The sequence below is a fragment of the Gambusia affinis genome, linkage group LG10 (assembly GCF_019740435.1).
Source record: "Gambusia affinis linkage group LG10, SWU_Gaff_1.0, whole genome shotgun sequence".
Taxonomy (NCBI): Eukaryota; Metazoa; Chordata; class Actinopteri; order Cyprinodontiformes; family Poeciliidae; genus Gambusia; species Gambusia affinis.
In genome coordinates, this window is record NC_057877.1 from 25,779,039 (window position 1) to 25,792,856 (window position 13,818).

General features: G+C 36.1%; 1 protein-coding gene across 5 annotated transcripts in view; it reads right to left on the reverse strand.

Annotated features, from left to right (window-relative positions):
* lrp8 (low density lipoprotein receptor-related protein 8, apolipoprotein e receptor) overlaps positions 1–13,818 on the reverse strand; it is a 155,854-nt gene that overhangs the window by 74,061 nt on the left and 67,975 nt on the right. For all 5 annotated transcript variants that reach the window (XM_044129167.1, XM_044129165.1, XM_044129166.1 and 2 more), the window contains exon 3: positions 8,613–8,735. In XM_044129167.1, coding sequence (XP_043985102.1) covers positions 8,613–8,735 — 123 coding nt within the window. The remainder of the gene's footprint in view (positions 1–8,612; positions 8,736–13,818) is intronic.

Below are 13,818 nucleotides of genomic sequence, written 5' to 3' on the forward strand. Positions count from 1 at the left end.
GAATTTCTTATGTATGTAAGTGAAGTGAGTATTTTATTTCAAGTTATTTTTGAGCCTTAATTTCTGTGATGCTCTCTTGCTACTGCAACCAACAAATTTCCATTTTATGTAAATTTTATCAATTAGCATATAGGATTACAAAAGCTTCTAAATTCTATAAGGATATGCTATTCATTAAATGGAAATATATGTACTTTACATGTTGAAACTAAAGTATTATGAATAATAAAGTATTTTATCCTATGTTAAGTATAGGTATCTTATAACTGATTAGTCAAAAACTGTGTTGTCAAAATGATATTGGAAAGTAAAAAAATTGCGGCGAAAAGCCTGTTTTCTCCACATAGACATTTCTGTAATGTCTTATTTTGTCACAAGGCTCCGTGAAATAAATAAAACAGGTTAATCTATTCGAACGACATCTCATTGTAGGTTCACTGTTAGTTCACTCGGTTAGAACAGGCTAAAAAGAAAAAAACATGCTCTACCAAGCACACTTCATTGACATGATTTCTTCACTTGAGTAAATTGGTGACAGAATAGCTGTGAGCACATGTGGATTTACACATCCAGTTGCTTAATTAGTGTATGCATGAGCTGAAATGTGTTCAAAGAACTGTAAGTGTTACAATGGTTACATGCAATTTCATATGCATGAGAAAGTATGTTTGGGTAGCTGTAAAAAAAATAAAAAATAAAATAAAATGGAACGTCTATGTTCAAACACATTAGTTCACAGATCCCAATAGTGTAAACCAATTGGAGCATAAGATTTAATTGAACCCGAAGTTAGTTGTAGGAAGTAGACTTAAAGTTTAAATTTATGACTGGCTTTTGAAACTAAAGTTTGATTTAGCTTGTTAGCATATTCGATTGAAAATAAATGAAAGTGACATCATATTTGACACAAAATCTGGCACAGTCAGTCAACCACATTACCACCTCCAATGTGACGACCTTCAAAATCAAACCTCAACTTAAATGAAGGTTAACGTTGATTATTAGCTTTGATTAGAATTCTGATCTCCAATTATTGGAGTCCTGTGGCAGCAGACCCAAAGTGTGTTAAAGACGGAGAGATCAAAGTCAAGTTAAAGTGGGCAGGAAAACAGTGAAGGGGAGGAAGGGAAGGACGGAAAGCGCTTGGAAATAAGAAGCACAATGTTAAAAAAATTTAATAAAAAAAGGTAATCAGAGACAGTTGCTTCAACAAAAATACAAAGAGCAGATCTATGACAACAAAAGAGTCAAAAGTCCAAAGTCAAGTTTTGAAAAGGAGCTATGGGATATACAACCAGCAGAGCATGGAAAAATTTCTTTCATGAAGTTATTTTCTGAGTGTTCGGTGTGGAGGCATGAAGCAATGTGGCAGTGTGACATGCATGCTTTGTTTACACAAACAGAAAAGAAGTAGGCACCAAAAATATCAAGCCCTACTAGGAAAAAACCTTCGTCTGATTGTGCTTCTCAAAAATCTCTACGACACAATTTTTACATGACATTCACATGTCTGTGAATAAAGAGATTGACAGAATAAAACGTTTTCTGGATGTTAAGATTTGGCAAGATCATCTTCTTTCAGTAAATGTGGCTAAAATAGGATGCTGTTGCCACCCTCAATCTCCTCACCATTTTTCCCCAATCTAAATTGTGTGCAGAAAGAATGAGCTTGGAACCATTAGCAATGTCTAGACTTTGTGTCTGACGGTGCCACTGGGGAAGAAATACAGCGCGACACCAGTGCTCCCATAGGAAATTACCCACTTTATCCCCAATATAACTGTAAATGGATAGTAGGAAACAAATTGGCCGACAAATATACTCAGAATAAAATAAGTCGCATGGAAACTGGTGAGATTGTTGGGGGAAAAAACAGCAGAAAAAAAATGAATCAGGCTTCTGTTTTGCAACACAGACAGTTAGGCTTGAACTTTAAACTTAAAGAGCCCAATTTACCTGAAACAGGTAAATTGGGCTTAGCACAATTATTTTTGCTTTGCTAAATGCCAGACTAAAAGGATTTAAGGATTTTTCTCAAAATTCAGAAGTCTACATAATTTGGTAGCATTTTCCTTTCAACCAGACTTCAGTCAAATGTGTTTTGTATCCCTTGGAAAGTTTCTCACAACAGTTTACTAGAGTTTGGGCACCGCTGCCGAGTCGGGCTTAAATGCCATCTAGCTTGCAAACAATTTTTTAGCCCCTTCCACAAATTGCTGATGGAGCTAATGAAAAGTGTATAAGAAAAACTAGAATGATTTATTAAACATTTGCAACTTTCATGGGAGCTTGTGAATTTTATATCCATTTGTAAAATGAGTTTATTTGTATTTATTAGTGTCTTTTGACGCCAAGGTCACTGACTGTCTTTCAGGACGAAAGTGCAAGGAAGACGTATACAGGTAGGGAGAACAAGAGACAGGCCACCTGGGAAATTATGGCCGGGTCTGATGCCGCCTCAAGCATGAAATTGAAGCCGTCCGACAATGCAACTCAGTGAAACCTTTCCGCTCGTATTCTAGAATAATTAACGAGCACAACCTCCTGCCACCCTGCTGCATTAGGCTGACCTGCCTATGGTCTCAGAACGGCCGGCCAAATCCACATACACTTCTCCACTGTGGAGCAGGTGGAACCGATGTAGAGGAGAGGAAGTGGGAGGGAAGCAAGTTCAAGTCCCAACACCAGAGAGCTGACTTTGCAGTTGGAACAGACTAAATCCTTGGACAAAAAGGAACTGCTGACCACCAGGAGACATGAAAATAATTCCTCTATATTCCTCTGTGACTCATACATTTTTTCACAACATGAGTCACACATTTGTGTTACATTACATGGAAATGTATTCAGTACACAAAAGGTGAGAAGAGGTGAACAGGTGGACACTGTCATTCGTTAATAAATGGTATGGGCTTTTGATATTATCAAACTACATAAAATTCAGTACACAAAATGCATAGTAACTGTTAATAAATTGCTTGACATATCTTTTTACTAAGCTTAGTTTCAGATCATTTTAAATGAAAATTAAACAAAATTAACCTCCATTGCATAGACAAATTTAAAGATAACACTTTAGCAATATTTCATAAATGGCCTATCTGTTAGAAAGTAAAGGAGGCTTACAAACTCTTCTACAAATTGTGCTTGTAGCTCACAAAGAAGAAAGTGGAAAGAAATGGAAATGAGCATCCATGCAGGAGAACTGATGCAGATAGATTTTTATCATACACTTGATTTAATAACTTTCTTAAAGAGATTACAGAAGTTCTATCACTACAAATAATTTAATTTCACCTTCTAAGGGTGTAAAACATGCAAGCTGGTTAAAATGTTCTTACACAATGCTCATAGCACAGCTGAGTTGTCAGATCAACATAAAGGTACTGATGGGCTACAATTTCTGCAGATGCCTGAGAAAATAGGAGTGCCAACCAGCACAAAATGCTCTATTAGAACATGCACAAAAACTACATCTTTCATACATAATTGTAACGATTATGTACACAATGAGACTACTTGTTGTTCTGCAGACATCCATTTTGCAGTAATCTTACCGTCATGCCTTAAACTACACAACTGGAGAAATAAAGAAATAGCTCTATTCCAGTTTTACATTGAAACTACATCTCACAGCAATTGCTTTGATACAAAACACAATTTCCATGTGAACAGTCGGCATACATTCATTTGTATCTGCTGTACAACACTACTAACATTCTGCAGTTATAACTGAGTAAGCGATTAGGGTTCCCCTCTCCCTGCATGGACATTTGAACTCCAGAGGACAAGGTTCTAACATTCCTTGTTTCAAAATTCCAAACTTTTCCAAAAATAAACATTATGAACATTGAGTAACAACCCTTTTCACAGCTTTTTGGCATCTGCACTATCAAATAATGACTGGAGTATCAGAGCAGTTTTGTGAATTTCCATACCTTCATCCCATTTGTTAAATAAATATCAGCTTTAGTGCTCAATTTTTACATTTTAAGAAAGCATATTTAAAGAATCACAGATCCAGGTAATTTTGGATGTAAAATTGCCTGGAATTATCAGGTTCAAAAACGAAGAGGTAAATAAGTTTTCTTTATTAAATTCTTATTCAGACCTGGGAATAAAAAAATCCCACATATTCCAAGACAGCAACAAAACCTTGAGATGAATTCAAGTTGCAAACATTCTTTGAAATCAATCAACTTCTACTGTCCAAGTCTACACAATATTCTCTTTAATCTTTTCCCCAGCAAAGCTATGATTACCATATGGAAAAGAACTTGATGAAGGTAGTGGAAATGAGTGGATATGAGCGCTATAAATCATGACTACCACAAGTGGGTGAGAAGTCTTGCTGTGACGAGAGGCACTGTTTTGACAGTTTGTTTCTCTAGATGAATGGCTTTCATCAGCTGGATTGGAAAGAAATAAACCCTGAGGTATGGAGTAAAGTAGACCAAAAAATAAGAGATGATCAATATGTGCAAAACATATCAGGACACATTAAGATGTAAATTGTATTCAAACTATTTAATTACAAGTTTGAGTGTACTAATAGATTTCCATTGCAAATGTGCTAACTTTAAGGCTTTGCAACAGTTTAGTTAGAAGCATATCAAAAAACCAAAGGTTTTAAAATTCCCTGTTTTCTCAATTAAAACACAGCTGCTTTGATATCGTAATGGCAGCACCGAAGGGGATGCGTACACTGTTGTTCTCTCAGTTTTATCTGCCGACGCTTCTCAACCGTGAACAATGACTTGAGATTACTTGTCTTCAATACTCATCAAAATTCTCATTTGTGCTAGCATACTTTCCTCCCATTCTCTTTCATAATGGGTTTAGAGACTTTTCAAGACAGCCTTTATCAGCATGCCTCCAAGTGTGAGATGCTTGAGTAGACCTGAAATAGATTAGTCACTGAGATGATACAAGGCTTTTAGGTCATGAATATAAAATATCCTTCACATCTCACAAAAGTTTAGGCATTCTGTGATGACGTTTTGTATCATATTCTCAAGTTTTCAAGCATCCGGAAAGGCAGAATAAAACAAGTTTAGTTATATCTTTGTCCAATACATGGTAGACTAAAAGTGGCAAGTGTCCATTGTTCCTAAGCTTTCATGGTTAAACATCAAATAAGAGGATTAAAATCAATAAATAAATGAAGCATGAAACATTTTGTTTCCAAACAAATAAGTAATTTTACAAGCAAATCTTTGCAGTCACATCTCTGGTAAAAAAAATAAAATAAAAAAGAAGAAGAAGTTAAAATAATATATGAATGATTACATGTAATATATATGTAAATTAGAGGACATGAACTTTTTCCTGACAGCTTTTGTTGTAATGCAGAAAATAGATAGAGAGAACTTTTGATATATATTTCTAAATTGATATCTGATCTCCAAATGACCAGTCTGCATACTAAGCCAAAAATAAGTTGCTTGTTTTTCTAAACCTATATCAGTATTTTGATATCTAATCACGTCAATTCAAGCATGAGCTTTAAAATGACGGAAAGGTAAAAAGAAAAAAAAAGGCCAATGTAGTGAGAAAGTTTCAGGACGGTGGCTGTCAAAATAACATTTTGCATTACTCTCGAGTAAAACATAGACTAATTATATGGAAAAAAGTGAGACTTGCATGACCACTGCATGGCTAAATACTATAAAGTTTTCTGGTAACAGATTATGTTGTGAGAAATGTGCTGGTGATTGGTAAACAGACACAAGGTTTGGCTCTGAAATACAGATGCCCCACAATATTTCTAATCTATTTTTGAAAATTGATGCTACAACTGCAATAACTAATAAGCCACAAAGTCATAAGATCATGCATGAAACACTGCTTGCCTTACTGAGCTTTATTTCCAGAACTCCCCCCAGGCCCAGGTTTTTTCAATGTGTAATTACAGAGAGCGACACAGCAACCTGTGTGTTTGTGCGTAGGGGGGTGTGTGCATCTGTACATGTGAGTCTCAGAGCCATCATTGGAGGTCCATAGTTAATCAGCAGTCGAGCAAAAGTCTCAGGGATCAGCCCATCGATTCTCTCCCAGGGCAATCAATTCCATGAAGGCATTACTTAAACTGAACTTAGATCAGAAAGTGGATGACAAGTAGCACACAAAATGACAGAAACAAGATTGCTGCGCACAGTTGTTGGCTGGCAGAAGGATATTTAAAGGTCTTAAACAACACAAAGAAAGTGCTAAGAGGGAAAATCTAAAATATGTACAGAAAAAAACCAATGCAGATGCTTCTGGAAGGAACAGGTGGTACTGTTTATCCAAGATTGTTGAACCCTGGTAATTTGATCATCATTTAAGACTGTTTGCCAACAATATCTGTCAAAAGATTCTCTACCATGAGTGTTGTAACTTGAAGATAAAATATTGCTCATATATGCTACTGCTGCAGAATTCATGCAAGTGCTAACTGTTTGTTGCAGCAATGGCCTGATTAATGTGTTGCCTAATGCCACCCTTACACATGGACCCAGGTCTCAAGGTTCTGTGTTCTGCAACTTTTAGATCCATCTGAGTCACCTGAGTCTCATGATTCATTATGTCTATTTTGCAAGGTTTGTAAAAGTAGGATTTTATTGTAATGTTTGTGATGTGGAACCAAGGAAGAAAAGTTTCTACTATGACAGAGACTAATGGGGATCTTTAAATAAACAAATAACCAAATAAGGCTAAATAATGAGGAAAGTACACAAATGGGAACAAATGTAAAATTTAATTTCCTGTTGTTGTAACACTGTTTTATTTTTACCTCATAATGCATGTGTAATACCATGATAGACCTGATGTGATCAATGTGTCTGGAAAGAGTTAGAGACGCTCTCTGTGTCTGACCTTGATTAGATATAATGAGACTAAACCACAAGTCTACTAATCTGATGAAATGGGTTAGATTTTAACCTTGCAATGAATACTAAATACAAGTATTGACTCCAGTTTTACCCACATACTTATGCCAGTGTGCACACTCTAAGCTTTCAGAAAAGGCATGTGCTTGTATGCAAACCCACACACGTTCTTGGACTCTGCCAATCAACTACATCATTGAGGATCTTCAAAGCCCCCTTTGATCACCACTTTGAGATCCATATTGATGAAAAAGTGCCAAATAGGATGTGGGTTGTAGTGTGAAAATTGAATGATAAGACTGAAGAAGAAAGACATATTTCTAGCTCTGAAAGAGGACATGTATTTGATGAGTGTCTCACCAGTCCTGCATCTGTGTAGTAATGGTTGCTCTATGATGCCAAAAATAGTGAAAAACTAGTGATCTGAAATTTTGAACAAAGGAATTGAAATTGTTCCTCAATTGATACTTTGCTAAAGGTTTTTATTGAATTACTTGGGTTTACTGAGTTGGGGAACCATTTAACCAGTAAAGACTGTTAGCTTCCTGTCCTAAATGCTTCTATTTGTGCTCAACACACTGTCAATGTTTCTTTTTCCCTATTATCATTTGCTTTCCGAGATAAATTATGTAATATCTGACAGCTTATCACGCAGCAAAAGGACACTGTGAGCTACAATGATCATCTATGCAAGAAACGTAGGTAGAGTGGAAGTACACAAGGAGAAAAGATGGATGCCTCCAAACATCCCAAGAAAGAAAAACAGCAATTGCTTTGTTGGAAAAACATTTTACCCCAGGCATAGGACACAATTGAAGTCTTGGACTGAAGGAAAGACATAACCCAATGCTGAGCAAGAATAACAAAATACAGGATATCTTTATGTTTGCCAATAATGATTAGCTTCAGATGCAACAGCTTTTCTGTACTTTTCTGATCTGTACAAAGAGTACATTTGACTGCAATTGCTTTCTCATTTGTTCAGTAAAACTATGTTGTTGTTTTATTCTCCATAATTTCGTCAGGTAGATGTAACTGACTTACTGTAATTAATAACTGCCTATGTCTAGCTTTGTGGTTGTAATTTATAAATCTCTCAAGTAACAGATCAAACCACAAGCAGTAAAGTGTCTATTAAAGGTTTAAAAAGGTATGTGAAATAGTACAAAATATATATATAAATTTTGCTGTGGACTACTTCAAAGAACTTTAAAGTATTGGTCTTTCCTGGTTTGATCAGCTGCTTAGTACGGTGAAAGTAATAGAAATAATTTGAAATTCTTTCTTTCCACTTTTCACGTTAGCTGTGTGAAAATGATGTAAAAGTTAAAATCTTTTTCACTCCTTTGGCCTTGATTAAACCATGTACGGCAGTCCAACTGAAAGCAATTTTCTGATGTAAAATGGAAGGAATGGAAGGTTGCAAAGTGCAGCAAGCACAAAGAATGGGCATCCTTGAGAGTGACGAAAGTGTAACCAAAACAGAACTGTCGAGAATCCAGAATGACTGTATGAGGATTGAAAAAAAAACTGCTGACGTAATGCAGATGTTTATGCTCTCTAAAATATGCAGTTGACTTCTGTTTAACTCATGGATACACACACACTCACACAACATGTGTTAGCACGTGAGAGACGTGTCAACTGTGTATGTGGGAATAGGTGTTGACCTAACTGACTATCAACATGTGTGGTTAAGTTCGCCTGTTGAACATGCAATGCATCTGTGACGCTACTTACTGCAGATTGCATCAGCCTCATCCGAACCATCTGCACACTCTGGTTCTCCATCGCAGCGCCACCTAGCAGGCAGGCATTGTCCGTTCTTACAGGCAAAGTCAGTGGTCGCACAAGTCTTCTTAGCTGTGGAAATGAAAGAAATGTTTACTATGATAAACTTGGAAAAAGAAATCCTATTGCTAATATACACTGGACTAACAGCATTGTTGCTCTTTAAAAACAGTAGCTACTGTCTTAAAATGAGCAGAAAAGAAACATCTTAAAATTCCTTCAAAAAGGCCAATTAATTAAAATCCGACAGAAGTCAAAAGATAATCCCTGAGCTCCAATTCCAAACCAATTTTCCAGTTAAATTTTTATTTAATCTTGAGCAAGTAACGTTTTGACTCCAACTGTTGCCGGCTGCGTTCCAGGTGCTGTGTTCACAAGCAGCTTAGAACGTTGGAGGTTGAGAGGCCTTTGATAAACTATTCCTTGACAAAGATTATTTTTTCACACCGACTGTGGGTCAGGGGCATTTGCTAGGTGAAATCACATGTCAAAATATACATATTCTGTCCAAACTATGTTTGTATTCTAAGATTCCTTTTTTCAGCAAAGGACCGGATGTGCAAAATGTATTTTGAAGGACAAGAGTAACTTCTATTTTTCTCCTCTTTACAAGAGAATATCTAATTTAAAAACCATCCTGCATACAACTGACCGTATCCTTCTCCAAATGTTGCCTTCTCCTTTACATTTTCAACTCAAGAAAGACAATTTTTCATTGAAGGAAAAGTTGGACGTTGTACGACAAATTGTCCATCTGTGCTTTACTTTGAAAGAAAGAAATCTGACAGTATACTGTGTCTGTACAAGTGAGTTTTAACAGTTTTTACTTGGCACACAGATTTCACTTGGTGTTAAATTTTCCCATCTTTGTAGGTTTATGGGGGACACTATAGAATACTGAAGGATTTTGTGTTGAAAACGTTTTACAGTAAATTGCCTCACAGATTCATTTTAATGAATGGCAATGATTTGTTCCAGCACTGGCAGTATATCCTCTTGTTTGTAAAGCAAGACCCTTATTAGCTTGAAGTTTATTGTGTATAGTGCACGACGTCCCGCAGTGTTGGTGTGGCTGACAACACATCTGGGAGCAATAATTATGAAGTACAAGCATTGAAAACTGACACCATCGCAGCAGTGGAGATAGATCCTTTCTATATGTATACGAAATTTTGTTTACAATGTTAGGCGAAAAATAAATTACATGTGCACACGCTCACCAGCACCCACAATATTGATTTTTATAAGAGAAAAGAGGCTGCTTGTTGGGGGTTGAAGACATTAGAGAGATAGAACTGAAGAAGGTGTAGGTCTAGAATAAATCAGCAGCATTTCCCTGGGGACTTGCAGAGTAGTCAGAGCTACAGACAAAGGTAAATAGAAAGAGCAGGATGGAGAAAACAGGGCTATAGAGACAAAATGTGTGATGGAAATGGACTGCTGTTGCAGGGTCTCATGTAATGCCATCAGTCATCACAAAGGATCACATAAATCCCCTTCATTCCTACCAGCATGTTAGCATAAATCCTATCTCTTCCGGTCTGCTTTTCCTTTTTTCCATCTTTCACTGAATCTCTGCTTATAGCCTGATAACAGAGATTTGTGGAGCATGCAAGGAATGTCCCCTCGGAAGTTGAAAAAGAAAAAAAAAAGTGCAGTCAGTGCCATCTTAAATCACAATAAGCCTCATGTCAGATATCCATAAATTAGGATTTCCTTTCACACTCATGTAACATCAGCTGATGTAGGTCATCTTGATCTTCAAAAGCAGCTTTTCAAAATCAGAGGAAGGTGCAAAAGAGCGAAAGTAAAACGCAGGATTGCAACATACAGTTTATGAACACAAAAGACTCATTAAAATAAAGAGGCTTGTCAATATAATCCCATCAGTTTCCAACAAATCTTTCTTTTCTCTTAGAGAACAAATGAAATTTGATTCCGCTTGCCCTTTTAATCTATGGGTGAAAGGAACTGAAAAGCTTGTGTCCATCAACAATTACAATGTGAATTTAATTAACCTTTCTGGAAGATATTGTAGGCGAACACATTCAAAGTTAAAACTGTGATATGACTATTATTCCTACCCAGATTTTTTCTGTGTTCAGAGCTTAAATGCTCAACAGTGGGGAAAAAACAACAACAACAAAAAAAAAAACAAGTCCTATACTGATAAAACAAATTCAATCATAAACTTGCAATGGATTTCTTCAAGACTAGAGACTAGTCTTATATTTAATAATTCCGATTTTAGTCCTCCATGTAAACTAGTATATAAAACAATGGTATATATACCAATATAAAACAGACAACAGTGGCCAAGTGTCAAGTGATGCATTCACTTTGTGGAACACAGAACTGCCTCTCCCTACTCTACTCCGACGTATTTGAACAGACAATGTATAAATTCAAATTCATCTTAAATGTTGAAATCACAAATCATTATTTTCTCTCACCATTGAAACCTATTTTACTTGTCATGATGATGGGTGAGGCATGCAATTCTTATATACGTTTTAAATTACAGTACCCATGTTATTTTCTGTAATTCATGTAAACCTAAAGTTTAAATTACATTCTTAAAAAGGTCTCAAAGCATCTTAAAATTAACTTAATTTAACTTAGTAGCGGAAAGCCTGCTTTCAGTACCAGTTCTTTCAGATTCATAAAGTACAGTTTATTAGGGAACTCCAAAAACATTAAAAAAAAAACTTCAACTTTTTTTTCTAGCTCTGACTGTAAATGTACATTTTTTTTACTCAATTAGCAACACAGATTCACATCAATGACTTGATTGAAAAGATGTTCATAACATGATTACTAACTGTAGAATCAAACAATATAGCTGGACTAGAATGTATATAGTCTGTTTATGTCTTTCAACGCTTCTGAAAACTTGCTGATGCACACGTAAACAGCTGCTTATATTTGAATTCTGATCAACCGAGAACTGTCATATACGAGCGTCATCCAGATGGAACAGTCTGAATCTAGCTTATGAGGTGTGAGAGTGAATGTGGAGAAAGAGAAGACGTATAAGCACTTTAGACAAACACACACACACGCACGCCATCATGCAGACACACACAGCATCCACCCTTCCACCTAGAGTGGAGACGTAATGTTTTATTTTAGTCCCCTGTCTCCTGATGGAAAAAGTGATGAATATTTATGTGAGAAACAGACACACCGTTGTAGCTCCTGGCAGATTTTATCGACATTATTGAGCCATCAATAACTTTGTTCACATTTAAATTGCACTATCAAAAGCTCAATTCTGCCCCATCATCCCACTTCACTTGCAGTTCTCTTAGGAATTTATTCTATATGTTTTACAGATTATTGTCCTGTTCATTTCATGACTATGGCATAATGACATTCTGTTTGTTTACATTTATTTTGATCTTTGCTTTCCTGACAATGTGAATGCTAATTCACAGGTATTAAATAATGTATTCCAGACAAGTGAAGGATTATGCTGTTACAGGTATACATTATCATAAATAGTTTTGCAGGTTATCAGGTGCTGCTGGCCTTTTCACCATGCATTAATTCTTTGCACCTCTAAGGACTTTCTCTGCTGAAATCATAGCATAAAGCTTAGAACAACTTGGTTTTGCTCATAAAAGTTAAAGTAACATCTAGCAACCACAGCACATAAATGATGTTCATGGCATACTTCTGCATGTGCTCAAAAAAGATAGGACTTTGTGACAGATTTTCCCTTTATGATCAGATAATATGTAAAACAAAATTACAATGGTGTAAACTTTGCCACAAAATGTGTAAACTTTGCCACATGTTGCAATGTAACAACCACAAACGTCAAGTATTTATTTGGGATTTTATGTTGTGGACCAACACGAATATCCATAAAATGAAAGAAGAATGATACATAATTGTCAATTTTAACTCCCTTATAAACTGTAAATCAAATTTAGTGGAAAGAAAATCACTTCAGCAGTCCCCAAATTACTAAAAAGAGTTCACTCCTGCAGAGTTTAATCTCATTACAAATTTAGTTGTTCTCCTGAAGGAAATTTGTTAGAGAACATTTCTGAATGAACAGCATCAAAAAAGACAAAGGGACACAGTTACCTGATGCAACAAATAAAAGCCAACACGGGACACTGATGTAGAATATCAAGCTGGAAGTTTTACTTGAAAGACTTAATAGAGACCATAATGGTGACTTAATGGATATTCTGACACAGCACAGAACTGAATATTCATTCAGTGCATAGTTTACTAGGGATCATTTAAATCAATATAATGTAAATGTGTCAGACTTGGTCAAATCTCCACCACTCAATTAAAGCTTTTGGGTCTTAATCTAAAGCTAGTCTTTTTCCCTCATATAGAAATTGGGAACCATTGTCTTGTGCTCAGGAATCTTATGCAATTTAATCACATGAACACAGTGTCATTTCAAAACTGCCTTTGCCCAAAAGCAAATGTAATTTAATATTTTGCTGTAGGCCTTTGTATTGTTTTTAAACCAATTTTAAACTATACATCCAAGTCTAACAAATCCTGCTCTGATTTCAATCCTCTTAATGCTGCACCTCTAATAGGTCACACAAGTCATTGACATATCGGTAGCTCTACTAATGAATGAGAGTGAGAAAGCATTGGGTAGATTAGCAGTCATCTACCCTTTAATACATATCATTGTGTTAATGTTTAATGTTAATGCTCTGCTGACATTCAACAACTGTCACTCTGAAAATCCCAGGAATCAATGAGTGACTAAGTCAACCCACTGATGTTCACCTCGAGTATAACCAACCTGCACAAGCTTGCAGCTTATTAGGATTCTCCTCTACGTATTACTGCCAAGATGTTTTGGAACACTGGTTTAAGACGAGAACAGGTAAAGGTCATCCTGTTGCCTTGAAGTCATTCAATTTTCCATTCCGCTAGACACAGGGTAAAAGGAATACAGAAATAAAACAGTGGCCAAAACATAAATAACTAAGGGAACACTGTGTCACCTGTAATCAGGATCTATTCACTCCGGATGCCAAAATGTGGATTTCCTTCTCTGAGGCTTGCTACATGCAATTTTTACTTATGCATGAAAAAAATAAAGGCAGCTCACTTGCCTTTGTCAGTGAGCTGAGTGGAAACCTTTGCTTTAGTTGCTTAGCATCTCATT